Source organism: Pelophylax lessonae, assembly GCF_965119305.1.
Source record: "Pelophylax lessonae genome assembly, chromosome: 2".
NCBI lineage: Eukaryota > Metazoa > Chordata > Amphibia > Anura > Ranidae > Pelophylax > Pelophylax lessonae.
The window spans coordinates 373431130-373454400 of NC_138769.1; the positions used below are offsets into that span (position 1 = coordinate 373431130).

A 23271-nucleotide genomic window follows, 5' to 3' on the forward strand; every position below is an offset into this window, starting at 1 on the left:
TGTTTTGTCTATTTGGGGGGGGGATGAAGGGAAATCTCCCGAATGGGAACATGACAAAAAAAAAGACAGGGTTTGTAACCCTACCCTGCTCTATCCAAAAGGACAAAGAAAATAAAGTTGGTCATTGGTTTCATGAACGCTTTTGCTATTATGGTTGAATATAAATAAAATGAGACAGTATTGTACATTTCATTTTGTATCTTTAATAAAATGCTTGATTTGTAAACGTGTATTTTCCACGGTCTGTGCAGGAACTGCTCCTATTCCCTTATTGACGGAACAGAACCTGCTAACACCAAAAATATTCAGTACACATTGGCATATTAGTTTGTGGATCAGTACAGAAGTGATAGGCCAGGAAAAGTACTTTAGAGAACAAGGAAAACCATTGCATATTTCTGAAGATATTTATGTATAAAAAGTAAGCCCTGGACGTTCTGAATAGGAATAGCCAATATTCAGTGGGAGGAACTGGAATGGTCCCTGGGTGTTGGAAGAGGGTTAACAAAACCCCATTAAGAAAGTGCTCATAACCTTTGGTCCAATTAACAGTTTACTGGTCATCCAGCCACTACCTAGAATGGTTTAGCAGACAGTCAGAGCCCCGCCCTTTGTATTGGCATGGGAGGGGTGGGACAGCAGATTAGCATAAGCAGCTCTCGGTGGACTTCTGGCACTAATTAGATGTGTTACAGTAGGACATTAATCAGCGTAAGGCTGCAAGGATCAAGTCTCTACCCTACAGCTAGAGTAATCCTTTAAGAGAAGCAGCAGAGAGAACACAGAGGGCTGAGAAGGACATGGTGTCCAGCCCATGTCACAGCAAGCAAATGATCCACTATCCTGCAATCTCAGTGATTGTGGTAACCAACTTCTCTCCATTCCAAACAGTCTTAAATTGTTCTGGCACCGGAAACTCACTCTGCAAGAAACAAAATACATGTCGTTATTTCTGGGTTCAATTAGTACATGGAGAAACACAAGAAACACAAGTTTAGTATAGATGAACATAAGAAATCTATAATATCTATATATTAAATATAAATATATCAGGCATTAACAAAGGGCCATCTAAAATTTGCAGCAGCAAACCAATCTATAAATTTTGTCATAGTATTGCAATTTTCAAAATTTACTGGATGTAAAGGTTACTGAAAAATCAGCCAACAGAATGTAAAAGCAGAGAGTGGATACAATTCAGTGTTATTTGAACATCGTTTGCTAGTGCTTTAAAATTTGATCACTGAAAATACACTATAGCTCCCTTTAAGCAGTTTTAGTCAATGTGAGAACCAGTGTTATCCATAAAGATTTAAAAGCAGTCTCTGGAAGATACACCAGTATTCCACTTTGACTAAAAGAAAATGAAGTGCTGGCTAAGTGTCCGCTATTATCTAATTCAGAAATGGCTTTTGTTACACACTTAAACCTTGCTTTTCCTTGGCTTAGGGCTGAAGTCATGGACATGTGGCATCAATACCCAACCCCAACAACTCCACTACTGGGAGTGCCTTGCCAGCCAAAGTGGAACTATCTGGTCAATGAGCCATTTGGAATTCGGCTTAAGGTCACCCACAAAACATTTGTGCCACACCAATAAAACGTTTTACACAGAATTGGATTCAGTTAAAAAGTACGGGTTCACTTTAAGAACTAAACACCTGGCAAATGTTTTGTTTTGAATAGAGGGGAGAAGGTTTAGAACCAGTGTTTTTTTTGGTCTCTGACTCCATTCCAAAGATTTCTCCTTGGGAAGTAGAATAGACAACGAAAGTCTCCAACAGGAACACACAGAATAAAATCCGATAGAGATTCTAATGCTCTCCCATTTAATCAAAACGAAGTTGACTGGAGAGGGGAACCAAAAGGTTTATACTTACATATTCTCCTCCGCTCCCTGGGACCAAAACATTCATCTCTGAAGATTTGGCGCTGATGATCTCACATTGAAGGCTATCCTTGCTTAGGTAAACATGGCAACCATCTGTCTTGTTGATCGAGATTGTTGGCACTTTACCTAGAACCTATAAAACAAATCAACACAAATTAGGTATAAGAAAGCCCTTACAGTAGTCTGCAAAATTAAAAACCCTGAAAGGGATTTTGCATTTGCACAGTAAAATTATCCATCAGGCAATTCTCCTTTGACTGGGAAGCACACCTTTTTCGGTTATCCTCAAACTAACAGTTAAACATTTTTCACATATACTTTGAAATGTGTACCCTACAGCTAGCATGTAGAAAAGGGATCAGCTACCCAAAGGGGGCTCAGGCAAATGGTCTGTTGAGCGTAAGGGATCTTCACAACTGTGGAGGATGTTTGCTATACACTACTTACCCCCCCCCCCCCCCAGAATGCATGGACTACAAAATGGTTAATTCCAACTAGTTTTAATGCTTTTGCAACAACTTCCATGGTAAATAGGAGATTTGCTTTCTCAGCATTTCATTTCCTAAAAGGAAAGAAAAAAAAACAAAAACAAAACAAACATACAAATACAGCACCACACACACATTCTCACCTGCACTTTAACATCCCGCGAGTTGATAATTTCCACAATGCCCACAGCATCTTCAAACACCAAGCCAAGTTTCTTGCAGTTATCTATTCAGAAAAAAACAAAAACAAAGTGTGACACCATCACTCAATAAATGTGGTGCCAATGCATTTTTTTAGGCACCGTGCAATGCAAAGAACATATGTATCTGGGCATTGTGGTGCGCTGCAGGAGTGCTTTTGGATACAATAAATTTGCATTGATGCTGGTCTGGGCAAACTGACCTGACGTTCATGAAGTCCTTACCTTCAATTTGATTGCTGCTACCAACACTGGAATCCGGCAGTGTTTTACACAAAAGTTACCAAATATGGCTACGCATTTACTACAACCACTACAGAAATCCAAAATTGGTTTCAAAAGTTGTGACTTCTCAGTGCTTACCTAAAGTGATGGAATTTATCTTGCCCTTTATTTGCAGGGTGCTATTTACACACTTGTAGACGTAAACCACTTGTTTCAGTTCAGTGTCACTGATTACCAGGTTGGAGGCATTCTCCTGATATTCCTGTTCAAATAAACCTAAAAATGTTAGCTCTGCAGGTACAGGTCAGGCTTTAACTTTTGTATCTACAAGATCTACCCTGCAACTTCCACCTCACAAAAGAATCCCAAAAAAATATGGGATTTAAAGCATTTTTATGACATGTTAGAATTGGAGGGGAATCATATACTAAACATAAAAATATAATTTTTAACTCCCTGTAAAATCCTTTTCTTTGAGTCAATTGAGGCACATCACAAGTCTCACTTTTGTGTTATACTGCCAACTACAGGAGGATTGGACATTGGCAAACTAAACATTAATTTTGTAATGACTATTGGGAAACCTAGGTGGACTTTACTTTCAGGGTCTCCAAAAGCACGAGCCCAAGAAATCCTCCATCTCAAAACAGTCATTTGAAAGACCTTATGTCTAAAGGTGATCTCACATGAGGCTCCAACAGCCACCCAGTAAAAAAAAAAAAAAAACTTACAGAACACGTTAACAGAAAACCAAATACGGACATTAAAAGTATCTTTCTGTCTGAATTAGATCCCAACAGGGAGACACAAGAACAATGTTCTGGTTGAGTTAAAAGGCAGAAACTACTTTAGTAAGAAGTCCCAGGCCTCAACTTCTCCCCATGCCAAACCAAAAAGGGTTATTTGCAGGATCAGGCCGCCAGCTCAGACATTCGCCTTGCAAAGGTCAATGCTACAAAAAATACTGTTTTGTGGGTCAGGGTAGAGAGTAATGTCTCTAATGGGTTTAAACAGCTGTTTCTGAAGTGAAGAGAGTCCCAGATTCTGATCCCACAGAGTCACAGGGTCTCAAAAAGGGGGAGTTACATGGGCAACTCCCTGAAAAAGGGTCTTAAATCAAGTAGTGAGAGGCCAACATTCTCTGAAACCAGACAGAATAGACAAACCCGGTCCTTGATAGTGTTGAAAGCAAAATTCTGGTCTAAACCTAGTAAACAGGAAGAAGGGGATTTGTCCAACAGAAAATCCTAGGGTGAAAGCTTTGAGATTTTACACAAAGTGAAGTATGCCTTCCATGAATGAAAGACCTTGAGCCATGTAGCCTTCCTAGACTTTAGTATCATAGGATTCACAGATTCTGAAATGTCCAGCTCTCAACATTAATTGCGCCCATTGTTAGCCTCAGATGGGAGAGGAAGGTCCGCTGAAGGCCTTCTGATAGATGAGCGCGGACTCCCCACTATCAAACTGTGCATGATACTGCTTGGTCGATACACAGGGTTTTCCAGCATCTCTGGAGATCAATTCCATACTTTGAGGGGGTATTTGAATAACTCTCTAATGAAAGCAAGCCCATTGGACTGAAGAATATGTGATGTTATTACTTCCAGGACAGACCTGATGGTCTTGATTGACACACAAAAGAGTTGCTCCACAGCTGTCTTTCCAGAGTAAACCCTGAAATATGACAGTTTGAGGTGTCAGACCTAGGGAGGAAGGAAGAAAAAGAAAAAAAAAATAAGTTTTGAAGAGGCCATCAGGGGGAAATCGTCCAAGTAAGGGATAACTAATGGTTTAAAGACACAAGGGGACTAGGGAATTTCCCACTACTTGGAAAAAAATCCTTGGTGCTGAAGACAGGCCAAACTAGAGGGATGTGAACAAAAAATGAAGCACTTCATGCTGCATGGAGGCACATGCCAGGGTTATCCCCTCTCCCTTGCGTTGTTTGCCATTGCACCAACTGTGGAGGCCCTACATGTCTCCACAGGGTCTGTGCATTGGCTAGCTGGAGGAGAATTTACCTATAGTTGCGGATGATCTAATAGATGCTGGACCCTCTTTACAAGTAGCCCTAACTGTCCTCCAGAATTTTTCCATGATGCACCAATATAATTGGTCGACGAATACGATTGGCCGAAAATTGAGTTATCTGCGTTTTGCCAAAAAAAAAAAAAATAAAAAAAATAATAATATAAAAAAGAAGGAGGAGGATGCCGATGTGTGCCCTATTGATTTCAATGCAAAATTGCCTTCTATTGACTACAATGCAGAAATCCACATTCTTTGATAGCTTGGAGAGGGGAGCATTCAAATGTGGGTATTTATTCCACGCCTTATTAGGATCCTCACACCAAAGGGTAACGAGCGTTAACAGATTAGAAAAGGCCTTTTTTGCCTTCCTTCCAAAGTGTGCACCACTTGGAGACAACTTTTCAGACCAGGAAAACAATATTCTTCTTACCCTGTAGACCTTGTTACATCTGCCTAGATAGTAAATATCTAAGGTCTTCCAGATGACCCCCAACTAAGTTGTCTACACCCTCCAGAGAGTATAAATCCGAACAACAAAAGACAAGTAGGTTACTACAGTAGATTCCTCTTTAAGCACTTATGCAAGACTGGCATAGAGGTTTAAGCTCAGGTGCCTCACAACTTAAAGCCACGAATGGCACACTTCTTTTTGAGGTATGTCCTACAAGATCTATTAGGTGCTTTGGCCTAAAGGGACCAACAGGAGAGAAATAAGACATGCCCCTTGGACTTCCTTGAAAATGCAGACAGAGTTCAACAGTGTCCTGCCACAATAAGCCCAAAACCAAGAGCCTCCAGAGGACAGAAATGGGCTAGATAAAAACCACCTAGGAAAAAAAAAAAAAAAAAAAAAACACACAGAACAGCTGGAAGATGCAACAACCTCTAGCCTAATTTTGCTGTGCTGGTTCCAATAGTGCCTCCACCCACCAGAGCTTGAGTCTGTAGTGAAGGGTCCATCCTGCAGCGTATCTCCTCCAAAAGTGGCATCCTTGAAGCCATTACTGGGAAGGATCGCTAGGAGGAGGCAACACAGCAGGTCTTTCTTGTGCAGAGAGAAAAACAAAAACAAAAACTTACAAAAGCATCAACCCTGCAAAAAAACAAAAAGCTGAGGAGCATTTGGAAGGACCTCCTTTTAACATGGCAACCTTTTTCCTGTTCTGGTGTGAAGGAGTCCATTTCTCTCATATGCTGTGATGGAAAACTGGAGGAAAAGAAGTTAGTCTTTTTTGCAGCAGAGCTGAAGAGAAGGTGCCCATTTCACTAGGGCACTAGCAAAAAAACTGAGGCATACTAGTAGAAGTAGGGGCTACCCTGGGCTAAAAGGGTTTTTTTGGTCAGTGTCCAAACCTCCTGTAGCAGCAATATAATCCAAAATATGAAAAAAATCCTCCGTCTCAATGGACAAGAAGGAAATACAACCCAATTACATAAGAAACTGGGACTGCAGCATCAATGCATACAGACTTTGCTGTCAGCTTAAATTTCAGCACAGTATAGCACACAGGTACATACTGACGTTTGCATACTCCGTATCTACAGCAGGTGCCAAAAGGGTTTTCCACCATTTTAATTCCTTTAAGCACAGGTCGATGTCAACAAATTCATAATAGGAGTGATACTTTACAAATAGGCATCGGCTAACATCACCTTCCCTCCATTTTATCCTTTATTCGTAATAAGTACAAACATTTTACTCACCACTCTCCATTTCTTGCCCTCTAACTCCAACAAGGCAGGCTCTTTCTTAGGAGCCAGTTTGGCTGCAGGGGGTGCAACATGTGATGGTTTGGGGCTTGTGAATGGTTTAGGTCCACTTCTGACTGCGCCAGTCTGAGCTTTCAGTGAAGGATTTTTATGCGTTTTCTGATCATCAGGTACATGCTTCAGGGCTAAAATGAAAAAGCACAACAAATTAGGGCATCATTACTGGTTACAAAAGCCCTTGTACACACAGGTGCAGGATGAACATCTGCTATGGCTTCTGTCTCACTACTCTAAAGTGAAAATGTCAGCAGCATGTAAAACAGTTCCAATATACCAACACCAAAGTAATCAACATATATTTATATTTTGATTGATTTATATAGCGCTGCAACCTTTTATAAGTGATATCACAAATCACAATGTCCAATGAATCAAATGTAAGTGAAAAAGTCCAAGTGAAAGAAAGCTATAATTCCCAGTGCATGATGTAATCTCAGGTGTCACCCATGTGGTCTTTCCTTCTCAAAATGGCAAAAATGCAAACTCCCCAAAATGATATGCTGGCTACATAATAGGACAGCAATCATGTGTTGCCTCTCTGGAAATCTCTGAACCAACGGTACTCCCACACATTCAGGATGAAGCCATCAAAGAATTTTCAAATCAGTCAAGCAGGATGAAGCACAAGGCATGAAAAGAGTAATTTCTCAGTGTAGTAATTTATTAAAAGGCAAAACAATAAAATAAAAAAAACCATGGACTTACATGAGCCAAACGCCAGTAAATGTTCAAGATGCTGGTGATAAAGTGCAATGAACAAGGTCCATATAGTGCATAGACCTATGTAAATGATCGCAATACACTAACTACAAATAGGATGGCGGCTGGACCTCAGGCATATCTCTTAGCTCAACTGTTTCGTCCATCATCAGTAGCAGTGGCGGCTGGTGCTCAAAATTTTTTTTGGGGGGGGAGCACAAAAAGAAAAATTTGCGGCAAAAAAAAAAGCGGTAAAAAAATTGCGTGGCTTTGACCAACTTGGGAACCATCTTATACCAGGCCGCTGTGTGCCATTTACTATTAATATATAGTGCCAGCCAGGCCAGCAGCCTGCTTAGCAGTGTACACAATATAAGACAGCGCAGGCCAGGCCAATTACATTGTACACTGGTAAAGTGCTATGCTAAGTTAGCATAGCACTTTACCTGATGTACAATGTAATTGGCCTGGCCTGCACTATCTTATATTGTCTACACTCACTGCTAAGCAGGCTGCTGGCCTGGCTGGCACTATATATTTATTAATAGTAAATGGTACACAGCGGCCTGGTATAAGATGGTATAAAACTCAGTAAAATTATTAAAACAGAGTTAATATTCTGAAGAGGAGTAATTGTCCTATGAAAAGCAATGCCATTTAAAAAGCAAATTAATTTAGAGCCTGCACACTGAATTCTCATAAAATTAGTAAAGATCTGCACATGAAGTAACTCCAACACAGATATATACTGTACACAGGCTGTTAATATTTATAGGCCACAGACACCCTGTGTATGTAGGCCTTAGACATGACCAGCGTGCCGTGCCCTCATCAATGCAGTAACCAGCGTGCCGTGCCCCCATCAATGCAGTGACCAGCGTGCCGTGCCCCTATCAATGCAGGCAGAGACCAGCGTGCGTGCGTGCCGCCTTCAAAGCAGGGTGGGCCCCCCCCGAGGCATCACTTCACTTACCTCACACTGGTGCCGTCACCGTGCCTGGCGTGCGGCTGCTGACTGGAGTCGGGACTGAGACGAGACGACCTCTTCCAGTTCCTCCTCGATCACGTGCCGGCCCTCCTCTCTGGTCTGACGGCGGGCGGGAAGGTGATGACGTGAAGCTGGGAAGGTGAGTGACTGACGCACGCACCGCCCCCACGCGTCACGTCACCCGGGATGTCCTCCTGTATGATTGGTCCAGGCTGGAGTCTGGACCAATCACAGCCAGGACAGCACTAAAGTGGGGAGCGTCGGGGTGCATTGCTCTGCGCCCCGATGACCCCCAGAAGGCCGCCAATCGGTGCCTCTGCCTGGCGCACGTGGAGTGCAAAATCCCACCCCCCCCCCCCATAGCCAGTAGTAGGTCCGGCGCCCCTAGTGGGCTGCAAATGTTAATTTTTTATTTTTTCACAGATTGGGGGGGGGGGGGGGGGGGCGTGCCCCCTATAGACCGGCCGCCACTGATCAGGAGCTCAAAGAATATAGCCCAATGTGTCCAAATTAATATACAGCCCTCACCTTGCACCAAATTCCATTGATTGGGGACCTAGAGAGCGGCAAAATGTCACTTCCGGTTTTGTCGCCATGTAATGCAAGGTCACTTCCAGTATCTGCGTCATGCAGTTGTAAACACTACTTCCGGTCTGGCGCCATTTTCTAGTAAACCTTCCAATAGAAAATATCGGTGATTGACTTCTCTAATAATTACAAGTATGATATTAAAATTTGGCACAACGGCTGTGTACACTGCAAAAGCAGACACACAATGGGGCCCTGAGTGTTTTAAAATTGTATCTAAAAAATTATAACCTTAGGACTAGACACCAATTTCTAATAGGCACAAAGAAACATTGTGCAAAATATGTTAAAATTCTACAAGGGAATCTGTTCATATATGAGGACTGCATATAATCCATAAAGGTTAATAAGGAACAATACAGAGTAAATGAAACAAAACAGACTGTAAGAATATCATAAGTGAGGTGTCAAGTGTCCCAAAGCCACACTCCCCAAGTGTCAATGAAACAGTTGACATCCCACTCGACATTCAACCCCAGTAGGGAACAACATTTGATCTCATAACCATTTCATTCTAACTAAAGCCCCGTACACACGTACCGATCGTCGGAACGATCGGCCGTCTTTTGTCCCCGGGCTGTCGTGTCCGCTGAAAAGTGCAAAAGACTGCACACGAATTGTGTCCGCCAACAACAGCCGACTGCAGAAGTGATGTCATGTGATGGTTAACTTTCCCTGTGTTTTTTCTTTTCTGAGCATGCCCAGTCTTGCAAATCTGCTGTCTGTCGGCCGAAATCTGTACTGACTGGCGAACAATCGGCCGTTCTGGTGTCGGCATACAAAAATTTTAATGCTTGCACGACAGATTCTGTTCGGCCGAAAGTGCGCTGTCGGAAGCATCATACTAACAAGCTGAAAATCGGCCGACAATCTGCACGTGTGTACGGGCCTTTAGAAATCTCTCTAGTGTGATGACATCCCCTCCAATGGGGTTTTAATTTGGCTATACCTACAAATTTGAGAGAACTGGGATCTCTCCTATGACAGGTTCTCTATAATGAGCAGATAGGGCTATAGACATCACAGCCTTTCTGATGTTATGAACATGTATTTAACATCAGAAAGGGCTATAGACATCACAGCCGATCTGCTCATTATGGAGAACCTGTCATAGGAGAGATCCCAGTTCTCTCAAATTTGTAGGTATAGCCAAATTAAAACCCCATTGGAGGAGATGTCACCACACTAGAGAGATTTCAAAGTTACAGATGAAATGGTTATACGAGATCAAATGTTATTGCCTACTGGGGTTGAATGTCGAGTGGGATGTCAACTGTTTCATTGACACTTGGTGAGTGTGGCTTTGCGACACTTGGCACACCACTTATGATATTCTCACAGTGTTTGTGTTTTGTTTAATTTACTCTGCATTGTTACTTATTACCATTTATGGATTATATGCAGTCCTCATATGAACAGATTCCCTTGCAGAATTTTAACATTTTGCACAATGTTTATCTTGGTTTGTTTGTGCCGGTTTATGGCCCAATTAGAAAATGGTGTCTAGTCATAATGTTAGTTATGAGAACTTGACACGGTCGCTTCATTGATAGGGAAACCAGAAGTGACTTTTTGCCACTTGATTGTATTAAATCTAAAAAAAAATTATAACTAATGTTGATACTCAGGGCCCCATTTGTGTGGCTTTTGCAGTGCACACAGCCATTGTGCTAAATGTAATAATATCATACTTATTAGAGAAGTCGATCACCACTATTTTCTATTGAAAGGTTTACTAGAAAATGGCGCGGGACCGGAAGTCGTGTTTACCACTGCATGACGCGGATACCAGAAGTGACCTTACATAACATGGTGGCAAAACCGGAAGTGTTGTTTCGCCGTTCTTGATATCCCCAATCAATAGAACTTGGTGCAATGTGAGGGCTTTATATAAATTTGGACACATTGGGCAATATTCTTTAAGCTCCTGATAATGAGCATGCCGCGAAATGGCCGTTGAGCTAAGATATATGCTTGAGGTCCAGCCGCCATCCTATTTTTCGTTTGGCGGCATCTGCAGTAAGTGTATTGCGATCATTTACATATGTCTATGCACTATTATGGACCTTGTTCTCATGTGAGTCCATGGATTTTACGGTTTTGCCTTTTAAAAAATGACTCTTTTCTAATGCCTTGCGATTTATCCTGCTTGACTGATTTGAATACTCTTTGATGGCTTCGTCCTGAATGTGTGGGAGTACCATCGGATTTTATATTTATATTGCAACACGTGATTGCGGATATATATATATATATATATATATATATATATATATATATATATATATATATATATATATATAAAACCATGATTGCGGTCCTTTAACGAGGGGGGCCCCCCCAGATCCTGGACCCCCTCCCTATGTGAATGGGTAAAAAAAAAGCAGAGCAGAGCCCCCCCCTGCCCAAAAGCACCCACCCCCCCATGTTGAGGGCGTTTGGCCTGGTATGGTTCGGGGGGGGGGGGGGGGCGCTCGCTCCTCCCCTCCCCTTGTCTGGCCTGCATGCTCGGATAAGGGTTTGGTATGGATTTTGAGGGGGACCCCATGCCGTTTTTTTTTTCGGCATGGGCCTCCCCTCAAAATCCATACCAGACCCAAAGGGCCTGGTTTGGAACCTGGTGGGGAACCCCCACTCCGTTTTTTTTTCCCCATTTTGGCGTGGAGTTCCCCTTCAAAATTCTCACAGCGCAAATCGCACCGAAAGTCGGATCATCCTGATCCGACTTGCAATGCGCCTTCCATTCAAATCAATAGGCTCCCATAGGGAACCATTGATTTTGAATGGAGGCAGAAAAAACGCTGTTAAAAGCGATGTGGCCAAAGGTGCAATAATGCTACTGGAAAAAGCACGTTTTTACAGCTGCTTTTTCCTGGAGTTAAAGTGGCTCTACAGCTCGCTAGAAGATCCCCAACATGAGCATTCAATATGAACATATTATTGCAGAACCCTTTGCCAGATAAAACAAAGAAGTGAAGGCACTATCATTGCTGACCTTATTTTAGAACACAGATTTGCCTGGTAATCAAATGCAGCTACAAAGGCTTGAGTGTTATGTCACTGAACCATGACAAATCTTCATATCAGGGATGCATATCAGGGAGTTCTAACTTTCATTATCTGCATGCTTATTCCAGGTCAGAGACTCGTACTGAAGCAAGACAGCCAAGCCACTCACATTTTCAGAAGTAAGCAGCTTCCATATTTCAAGTGCTTGCTTAATTCTAATTAAATCATTCAGTTCTTCTTGCAGGTTTATGTTCATTATTGCCCTCATGTCAGAGCTCTCTAGCAGTCCCTAGATGGCAACTTTAAAAACCCAGAAATAGAATCAGTCTTAAAAGAAGCCAGTTCCAACAATAAGTCTGGATACAATTACATCATCATTCCTTTCCCAGCTGGCTGCAACTATTGATAAAAAATGAATTATCTCAGCCAATGGTGAAATTAAAGAGCTTATAACAGCCTCTGTGCACAAGAACTGTTAAATGGGACATCAAGACGAATGCACTTGGTCACTTTAAGCAAGGCCAAAAGATACTGCAAAACAACTGGATATGGAAAAAAAAAAAAAAAAAAAAAAACTCCCAACTGCTTATCGTCCGCCATACGCCAGCTATAAACAATTTACATACAAAATGCCTAAGCTTTATATGACAAACGGTGCTTAGAAAAAAGCACACAAGACCTTTGTTTTCTAATGCACAACGAAAAGGAGACATTAAAATGCAATGAAGCTTCTTTGGGAGATACTGATCCCAAGATTCAATGTGTTCTTCCAGCCATAGTTTTTATGGTTTCTTCAATAATTTAAAAAGGTGTTGTAAAGTGTCAAGGTTTTTCCCCTAATGCATTCTATGCATTAGGTTGAAAAACCTTAGTTGCAGCGATGAGCACGAGCCCAGCAGCTCCAGCCGCTGTCTCAGATCCTCATTGGATAGATTCTGTGCGAGTCCGTCAATGGACGCAGCAGCGGGACTCGTGAGCACGCCCTCACGGTGGTCTCAAAGGAATCCTAATTTTCAGGGATTTCCGCTCACTTGCTTTTTGGCTATGGGACACAATGTGAAGGGAAATCTCCACAATGGGACACAGATTGGGGGGGGCGGACACACACCTGACAGGGGTTATAATCCTCCCTTACTCTATCAAAAAAAAAAAAAAAATGTAAGGTAAAAAAAAATTGTAGCGTGCATACATTTGAAGTGATTCCAAAAATTACTTTTCCTTGAATAATAAAAAAACACACACACGACGTTATACTTACCTTTTCTGTGCGGAGATATTAGAGGGGTTGCATATCTCTTCTTTAGCGTTCCCCCACAAAAGCAATATGCGTCGTATTCTTCAGAGTGCTCCCTCGGCAAGCCATGTGCTGAGGCGGCCCCTGTGTGCACATGCTACCGAGCCAGGTTCCGAGTGTGTCTATAGAGACAACGCTAGCAAGTCACACCCCCGGTCCCTCTGAGCAGTTTGACAGACCAGAAGAGAAGAAAGCAGGCCTGCAGCCAGGAAGGTGCTAGAGCAGTGAGGTGTGTCAGATAAGTATTTCAAGCTGGGGGGGGGGTTTACAGTTAATGGGATACTTACCTTAATGGAAAGCTAAGGGCTTTAGGCGAGATTTATATTATAACTTAAATATTTTATTCTCTCCATCTCTCTATCCATCTTCCCCCATCAATCTCTCTCCCCCTTCCACAAAAAAATTAAATAAAACCACATGAAGCATCAAAAATACACTACAAAACCGCACTGCAGCACTAGTGTGAACCTAGACCAAGAAACTTTTTAACATCCTGTTGTACAAATAAGGGAATCTACATAAGCTTCTTGCATGTTCTTTATTTTCCCAAACCTGGCAAGTTTGCTAGACCTTGCAGTCTTTTTTTTTTCCCTTCCAGCTATTAAAGGAAAACCGTCATGTAGAAAAACAGTCACAATGGAAAGCCTTAAGCCCCGTACACACGTACTGATCGTCTGCCGAACGATCTGCCGTCTTTTGTCCAGGGCTGTCGTGTCTGTTGAAAACTGCAAAAGACTGCACACGAATTTTGTCGGCCAACAACAGCCGACTGCAGAAGTGATGTCATGTGATGGTTAACTTTCCTTGTCTTTTTTCTTTTCTGAGCATGCTCAGTCTTGCTAATCTGCTGTCTGTCGGCCGAAATCTGTACTGACTGGCGAACAATCGGCCGTTCTGGCACGACAGATTCTGTTCGGCCGAAAATGCGCTGTCGGAAGCATCATACTAACAAGCCTACAATTGGCCGATCGGTCGGCGGCCAAATATTTACGGCCGACAATCGGTACGTGTGTACGGGGCTTTAGATTAAAGCTGTCTTAGTTCCAAAGTTAACAAAAATTACTCTGAAAACTGGAAAGGGTTCAGCCAACAATTATTCACAGGTCCTAGCTCCTTTAATTTTTCAGTTGAAGCTGGTTTAGCCACGTTGGCAGAAATCAGCTGAAATTCATGCTCCGTATGGCCAGCTTAAGACTGGAAGCTTCCACTCAAGACTTCTCACGCAGGCATTTGCCTTGGGAAAGATTCCTCACAAATAACGAAGCTAGATTTCCTACCTTTAGTGATTTGCTCTCCCTGGTTGAGTTGTGCAAACAGTTGGGACCGACTGATGGAGTCATCACTTGGAGCAGATGCAGTGGCTGGAGGTGGTGGGGGAGGAGGAGGTCCGCCAGGGGGAGGGGGCGGCCCAGCTCTAGGGGGAGCTGGGGCACTTGGTGCAAGTGAAGCACCACCAGCCTTTGGTCCCTATGAGAAAAACGTACCAATGTAAATAGAGTACAAGTGAGGGGGAGGCAGGTTGTGTGGTGGACAAGTAAAATGGGACTTACTGTTTTTCTCCAACTTAGGCCTGTTGTATGATGCTCCTTAATATAAGCCTGTAACTGAGTCCAAATGTTTAAGTATGCACGAACCCAATCTACATGTTTCTTATCTCTGCCAAGAAAACACAAAACACACGAGATTAGATACATTTTTTTTTTACTTAACCCCTGCAAAGTAACCCCACAGATGTTTTACGTAGCAATATAGAAGGACATATATACAAGGAAGAATCTATTTAGCCTACCACTGATTTGGAAAGAATTAAATATACAAACAGGGAACATTTTCAATTTCTGGAAATCTGGCAGGTGTCATCAATACTGCACGTTTATCATCCCACGTCTCTGCTGTAATCCATACTAAACAGTACAAATTTTAGATTATGCCCTGCCCTCTTTAAACACTGAACTAAGCAATGTCAATAAGTTACATACACAGAAGAGAAAGGCTGTCCCTAGCTTTTATGAAGCTGCAAACCCTGCTTGTATTTCATTGCAGAAATCATACCGAATGCTTAACTACCATACTTGTATTTAAAAACTTTAATGACCAACCCACATCATTGCAACTTACACATCCTTGTAATCCTTTAACACTCTGTTGGTGTAAAACATAGCTGCATCAGTCATTTCCTTCACAAAGGGACCAGGTTTGGGAGCCTATGTAAAAACAGAAAGGCCTGGAGATGAACATAAAGAAAGAAAACAAAGTGATAATTAGCCAACCACAGAGACCACTTACCACTGCTACCCATCCAAGGGCAGACACACTTTCACTGATAGCAGAGAGATGATTAAATTGTTTGCTACCTCGATTCTTCTCTCTAAAGTCCTGAACAGTCTGAATTTGACTGGAGAGTGGAGCGAGAAGGGTAGCAAGATCCTTCTAAAAGAGGCAGGAGCAAAAATTAATGTTAACATCGGGCTAGTTTTTTTTTTTTAATGGAAGCACAATTACAATGATCTTTCTGTGAATTTTTATTTTATCAAACACCTACCTCATCTGGCTGCTGAAATTGTGATGCCTTTACCAAAACTTCACGCTGCAAATTAACAGCAGCATGTACAAGCTCTGCCTGAAAAAAAAAAAAATAGAACGTAAGATTACAGTTTATTCACAACATAAAGACTTTATTGTTCTTTATGTGCCTGCTGGAGAAAATCCCTCTGGCTTTTCATTTGGCGACCCCTGTACCAGGACAGGAAGAGATGCATAACAGAAAATATTTGGGTAGAGTTGAATTGTAATGGGCACCTAGAGTTGTATTTAATAAAAGTGTTTCTAATAAGTTACAATCATGCTTAGCAAACCTAAACATATAAAACTTGCAAAAAATCTATGTGTTGTACAATGTAAATGGGCTTTTTCCTCAACAGAGTAGACCAGTGCACATACAACACTGCATATGGAAGCATGCCAAAAATGCTTATAGGATAGTTGCACTTTAAGGGCACTTATCTTTCAGCCCCACCCCCTCCCCCATCTCCCACTGTGAACAATCGCCTAATAGCGTACAATTACCTAAATGCAGGGCCCATTTAAAAATTCTGACCTTCCCCCGAGCACAGTCATACAAGTGTAAAAATGGAACATACTGCAAACATAAAACAGACTAACAAAACACGAAGTAGAACCATAGGCGTAATTTAAAAACAAAATGAATCCATAGCTTCCCTTTTTTGCAACAAAGGTGATCCTGCCAATGTTAGTGACTACCTCTGAAAGTGTCAAGGTGGGGAAAACACATGCTGCCCATAGATATACGTTAAGGGTGTTAAAGTGGAACTTCTGTATCTGAGCACCGCAAACTGAGAATGCTATTTTTGTTATATATTCAAGCACTCACCCAACCATCTCAATGCTTAATTTTTGTTGAGAAATCCACTTAAAAAAAAAAAAAAAAAAACCCTAGCTTTTCTAGCCACAGCCTTGAATAAAGGCTGATGATTCATGTAACATTTTCAGGAATCCATCTACCCTTAGCTTAGACATGCAGGCAAGTGAGAGAAAGTCCCCCTTCCTGATGAACAAAAATGCCCATGAAGACTCCTGAGCTGCACAACATAATTTTGGCCTAGCCCAGAACCCAACTAAAGAGATGTATTAAAAAAAAAAAAAAAAAAAAAAGTCCAAGTTTAAAACAAGAAATATACCTTCCTATTATAAACCATGCTAACTAGGATACAAGCCTCTGGGGTGCTCTTTTCACCTCACTTCTCGGTCTCTCATCTTCATCTCTACTCTAGTATTCTCTTCTAGGTTTTTATTTTCTGCTGACTTCCCCTTTTCACTTTCCCCCTGCAGATAACTACACTTATACAGCCCCTTTGGGCCTGTAACCCGCTGGGCGCCCAATGGCAATTGGTGATTATGTCTAACCTTTCTTATAAAGCTTCTTTAAATAAATCCTTAAATGCATTATGCCTACTGGCTAGTTTACAACCACCACATCTTTTTTGCTTACGGTTGTCTACACGCCTTTAAACTTGATAAGCCAGCAAACAGTCAATCCTTATGTGGTATTGCTAATATTCTCCTTTGTACAGACTCTACCCATATTGGTCTATTTGTCTACAAACCTGCTGAATACTGGTTGTAAATTGTCATTAATCCTTTTTTCAATAAAAACAAAGTAAAAAAGTTCATGTGCATTGAGAGAGTTTAGTTCAGCTTTACCTAATATAATGCAGTCTAATATATACTAGAAGACTTGATGGTTCATGCTTTTGGGAAGGGAAACAGTCATGACTTCTCTACAGAAATGCATTCCCTTTTGTACCCAAGACCCAGTTTTAGGACTTATTTAAAAAACACCCCATAAAAAGTTTTACAAACCAAAACAAATGTAAAATCCAGCCCAAATTTGTATAGATAGCCCCGCTATACAAACGTGAATTTTTAAAGAGTAGTCAAGAATTACTGCACAAATATCTAAAAAAAGAAAAAAATAACTCACCTGCTTCTGAACGTCTCCACCAATTTCCTTGCTGAGTTTCAAAAAGTCTTCAACAGTTGCATTGAGAAGCGAGTCGTAGGCCTGAACAAATTGTGCCACTTCTAACAAAGTTTTACAGAAAGTATTACAATGTGTTCACTAAGCAAATACATACAGATACAGTGCTGATAAAATGCAAAATATACACAGGATTAACGTTACCTGCAGGGCTTGAGCCACCACCTGCACCACCTGCGAGAAGCTCCAGCTTCCCCACTGCCTTTTCAAGGCGAGCAACTAAATTCTGCATATCCGCCATGTTTTTACTCCTATGAGAAAGCACAGAAGTGGATATACAAGTTATTTCGAACAACAAGGGTTAAAGTAGATTTTTTCTTTCTAAAATACAGACTAGAAGGGAGACAAAAAGTATTACACTGCTGCAGTCTATCTGCCAAGGGGGAAGTGTGATCTCCCTACTATGCTATTCAACCTTTATCACTGGTACAGGAAGTACCTAAACATGTCGGTACAGATACCTCCGCATTCCACGAATGCACAAGCCACCTACTGCCAATGTTATCTGTAAAAAAAAAAAAAACAGCCCGGTATGGAAGTTCCATACAATCTGTCTGCAACAGCTTATCCACAGGGTCCAACACGTGTTCTGGTGTTCTGAGGGTGTGTGTGTGTGTGTGTGTGTGTGTGTGTGTGTGTGTGTGTGTGTGTGGGGGGGGGGGGGGGGCGGTGGACATGGTTACAAAATTGTTCAGTTGCTGCTGGTTCCTCCCTGACATAAGACAGCTGTAAAGCAGTCACATAAGACTCCCCTCTCGCTCTCTTGCCTAAACAGGAACACATGTGTGACCAAGGCGGAAACTGAAGCAGGAAACAGTGAGTGGCAGCATTAAGCTGGCCATGAATGGGTTGAAATTCAGTCAGTCCAGCAAAGGCCAATAATTGCATTTTGGATCAATCTATGGCCTGAAAGAGCAATTTACTGATCCAACTGCTCACAAATGAGCTTGCTGAGAAACTTTAGTTTGATCAGTGCTACAGCTGCTGATCAGTGTACCCTGACAGTGGAGTAGTCCAACCGATGAGTTCACTGCCAGAATACAATGACACAGCGTGGAGGATTCCTGCATCCAACCTAACTCTGTGGATTGGGGAAAACAGTTGAGTTTTTTTTTTTTTTAGTTTGCAGGCTTAAATAAAAAAAAAAAAAAAACTGTGCAATATATGGCAAGCTTTAGTCTCTGTTACAGTAACCATACACTATACAATCCAATCTCCTTGAGATGAACCAAGACTATGAAGCAAGTGTACAAACCTAAACAATCCATAGAATATGTAACAAATCAGGGGGACCTCTCACTACATAGTTCTTCATAAAACCAAAAGGAGGTTCTATAGTGTATGGTGATGCACACACTAGGTGTACTAAGGCAGGCCATAGACAGTGCAAAATTCTTACCTACAATCATGGGTAGCTGGAAAGAAATTTGCATGATTCCCCATTAAGTCAGACAGTGCTGACAGGGGAATGCCTCCTGCCGAGAGTAAATGTCTTCTCCTGATAGAGGGGGTGGGAGCGGGGGGGCAGTAGTCTCCGCTGGGAGAATACAGCGATTATCGCTAGCGTCTATAGCAGCCGCTCAGGAGAATGACAAATTAATCTGGCTAGCTGGTTGTACCCAAGTTGATCAATTTGATCAACTTGATACATTTAGCCTGCCCACTAATGGTTTGAATCAGAAGGAATCGGCCGAGATTCAAACTGTGTATGGCCGGCCTAGGACAACAAATACATTAGCTTTGAGTAATGGCCATACACACTATCAGAAGATCGGGCGAGAATATTTTTGCCTGAGGAACGATAGTACGTACACAACTTTTGACAGTCGATTCCAACCTCCCAAACGAAAATTTCCAAAGAGAAAGATCCAGAATGTGTCTTGTACAGGAACAAAACAAATGATCTTCGTTTATATGTACTGTTTTTGTACAATTTTCATAGGAGAAATATCAGATATTAAAGACTGTGCATGATCAAAAAAAAAAAAAAAGTCTTCGGTATCCAAAGATTTTCATAGATTATTTCTATCCTCAGCCCTGACTTGCTGTGAAACATTGAGGGAAACCGGCAGATCGTTCGCCCGAACATTTCTCAGTGTGTAAATGCTGTCAGGCTGAAAGATCAGTGAAGATCCTGATTTATCCAGGTCAGGGTATAGGTGGTAGCAGCAAGTCACATTCAACTCGACTTGTTCTTTAATCTTGAATAGGTTTTCCAGCTTTCTGAGAAGTGATGAGTTTTGGTAAGGCTGAATCTGGATGGCAGCTGTCAGCGCCAGGCCATTAAGCAGTGGGGGGCACGAAATATGACCATATTGTGTTAATGAGGTCACGAGTCGGGATGCACTTGGGTTTGACCCAAACATGGGTTCAACCTAAACCCAGAAGTAAGCTGCGACTCCTGCCCAAATAACTGTGTACATGCAACTGCAGGAAATTTCCTAGCCGCGGGTGATTGGGCAGGAGTGACAGCTTACTTCCGGGTTTGGGCTGAGCCCTAATACAGACTAGGGAGACAACAAGTGTTACAATGCTACAGTCTGCCAGGAACGTGAGAAAGGGGGGGGGGGAAATAAGTCAAGAATTACTATACAATTATCTAGTCACGAGCATACCTCTCCCTTTGTGAAGATGCAGCTGCAGGGCAGGGAGTGCCCTGCCTGCAACTTATTGACCCAGCACTGGCCAGGAGACAAATGCCTATTCGCTAAGACCTCTTTCACACTCGTGCGACCTAAAAGTCACACGATTTTGCCTGGACTTGAAGCAATGCCTGTGCAATCTTGAGGTCTATGGGCCTCAAAACGCATCAAAGTCAGACTAAAGTAGCGCAGGGACTAGTTTGAAGTCACACAGATGTGAATGGCACTCATTGGAAGTCATGGGGTACAACTTGTCACCATGCGACTTAGCAGTCCCGAGTCACAGGACAAGTCACACAGTGTGAAAGGGGCCACCCTAATTCACATGTTTACACCTCCCATCACCATACACCAACCAACATGGCCTTGGCACATTCTATACTAAATGATGGAAAGGACTGAGTTCCCCAGGTGGATACAAATAGTGTGTCCATGACACTTGAGAACTTTTAGATGAGCGGCAAGTTGTTGTGAAGATTACAGAATAAGTTGAGCTGAGTAGTGGGATCTATCAGTGTGGAGCTCCCTCTCTGTGATGATATGCTGGGCACTAAGCAGATGACAACACATGAATAGGTGACAGTCAGGGGGTACACTGCTCTGTGAACTAGTGAGAACACCTTGGGTGTGTCATACCTACATGTACCGATCTCTAACTCTCAGCAACACCAATGTCAGTGTCTGTAAAGTGACAGTATGCACAAGTGACAAGTGCCCAACCTAACCCCTGACACAGAAGGCACGCTCTACACCCACACTATACATTCCCCGGCCAGACACCGGCAAAAAGCACCGAATGACACTCCTACCCCGCCCTACTCACCTCCGCCGCTGCTCACTCTCTGCCCCACTTCCGGCAGACTCCTCCCAGCATTCGCCGCGGGAAATCACTTCCGCGTCAGAACAAATGGGCGTGGCCTAAGCAGGGCGCTCCTCTTTTGATTCGCTCTAGCATTTCTGCCCTCCTCACAGATAACGTGACGTCGTGACCTCACCGGCTCAGTAACATCCATGTTGTGTTCTGGCAAATCCACTTAGTAGCTGTTGCGGGCGCTGTAAGCTGTGAAAACAGATCTAGCTGAAGAGAGTTCATTCGGTAGCTCAGCTTCTGACAGAGTAGAAGTCAAGGGCTTGCTGCTGGCGGATGTCGCCTCAGAAATAGCAGGCATGTTATCCAAATCCAATATGGCGGTAACACTCGCCTTATCATTGGTTGATGTGCCGAAGTTGAATCGAGCCGTGACGTGTGTGCACAATAACGTCACCAGCGCTCTCACCTTTCAGACTCTTACCAAAGATGGTCACAGAACGGGCAGAGAAGGGAGGGGCGGGGAGAGCTGAGCGGGGGGCGGAGTTAGGAGGCGGCTATGAGGACATGATCAGTCACAGGTGTGGGCAGGTGACGTGGCTGGACGGGGGACAGCGCCTGTTATGCTCCGTTATGTAGAGCGGGTATAGAAGAACGAATAGTTTGTAATACAGCGGGGTATGGACGTTACCAGTGGACCTATAGATTCACATTCCAAATCAACATTTACATATTAAAAAGATACTTTGTAGAAAACTGCTATTGTCACCCCATGTTTACATTTTAACCACTTCTGGACCGGAAGGATTTGCCCCCTTAATGACCAGGCCATTTTTTGCGATTCGGCTCTGTGTTACTTTAACAGAAAATTGTGCAGTCATACGACACTGTTTCCAAATAAAATTGATGTTCTTTTTTCCCTGCAAATAGAGCTTTTATTTGGTGGTATTTAACCACTTTACCACCGGAGGATTTTGCTGTCTTACGTCTGGGCTACTTTTTGCAAAACGGCACTGTGTGAATTTAACTGACAATTGCGCGGTCATGCAACGCCGTACCCAAACAAAATTTACGTCCTTTGTTTCCCACAAACAGAGCTTTCTTTTAGTGGTATTTGATCACCTGTGTGATTTTCATTTTTTGCGATATTAATTAAAAAAAAAAGCGACAATTTTGAAAAAAATAACAATATTTTTCTACTTTGACAGTTAAAAAATATCCAATATATTCAATTATTATCATATATTTAGGCCAAAATGTATTTAGCTACATGTCTTTGACAAAAAAATTCTCAATGAGAGTGTTTTTAACCGCTTTATGACCGGAAGGTTTTACCCCATTCCTGACCAGGCCATGTTTTGCGATTCGGCACTGCGTTACTTTAACGGACAATTGCGCGGTCATGCGACACTGTACCCAAATTAAATTTGATGTCCTTTTTTCCCCCCACAAATAGAGCTTTCTTTTGGTGGTATTTGATCACCTGTGCGATTTTTTACTTTTTGCGCTATAAACAAAAAAAGAGCGACAATTTTGAAAAAATAACAATATTTTTCACATTTTTTTATATGAAGTTCATCCCAAAAAAAAATTTAAAAATCAAAATTTTTTATCATTTTAGGCCAAATTGTTTTCTACTACATATTTTTGGTAAAAAAAAATCGCAATAAGCGTATTTTCATTGGTTTGAGCAAAAGTTATTGCGTTTACTAACTAAGGGAAAGATTTCTGTCATTTTTGGTGTTTTTTTTTTTTAACTAGTAATGGTGGCGATCTGCGATTTTTTTTTTTTGCGGGACTGCGACATTGCGGCGGACAGATCGGACCCTTAACTGACATTTTTGACACTTTTGGGGGTGCCAGTGACATTACTACAGTAACCAGTGCTATACATATGCACTGTTACTGTAAAAATGACACTGGTAGGGAAGGGGTTAATTTTTATTGGAGACGGAGGGGTTAATATATGCCTGGTGCTTACTGACGTGTGTGGGGGGAGGGGACTGAGTGACACAGGGACAGATCCCAGGTTCAGCTATGCTGAACCCTGCAATCTGACCCTGCCTGTCACTTAGGA

At 42.2% G+C, this 23271-nt stretch overlaps 1 protein-coding gene across 1 annotated transcript; it reads right to left on the reverse strand.

The window, feature by feature from the left end:
- Nucleotides 1-180: 180 nt before the first annotated feature.
- On the reverse strand, nt 181-21327 carry CAP1 (cyclase associated actin cytoskeleton regulatory protein 1). The gene is made up of 13 exons (XM_082247275.1): nt 21210-21327; nt 17889-17995; nt 17688-17788; nt 15729-15806; nt 15473-15616; nt 15305-15390; nt 14737-14842; nt 14464-14653; nt 6543-6733; nt 2943-3066; nt 2523-2605; nt 1881-2024; nt 181-922 (listed from the first exon to the last, which is right to left on the reverse strand). Exons 2-13 carry the CDS (start codon nt 17983-17985, stop codon nt 839-841), a joined length of 1428 nt encoding a protein of 475 aa, XP_082103401.1. The 5' UTR covers nt 17986-17995; nt 21210-21327; the 3' UTR covers nt 181-838.
- Nucleotides 21328-23271: the final 1944 nt, after the last annotated feature.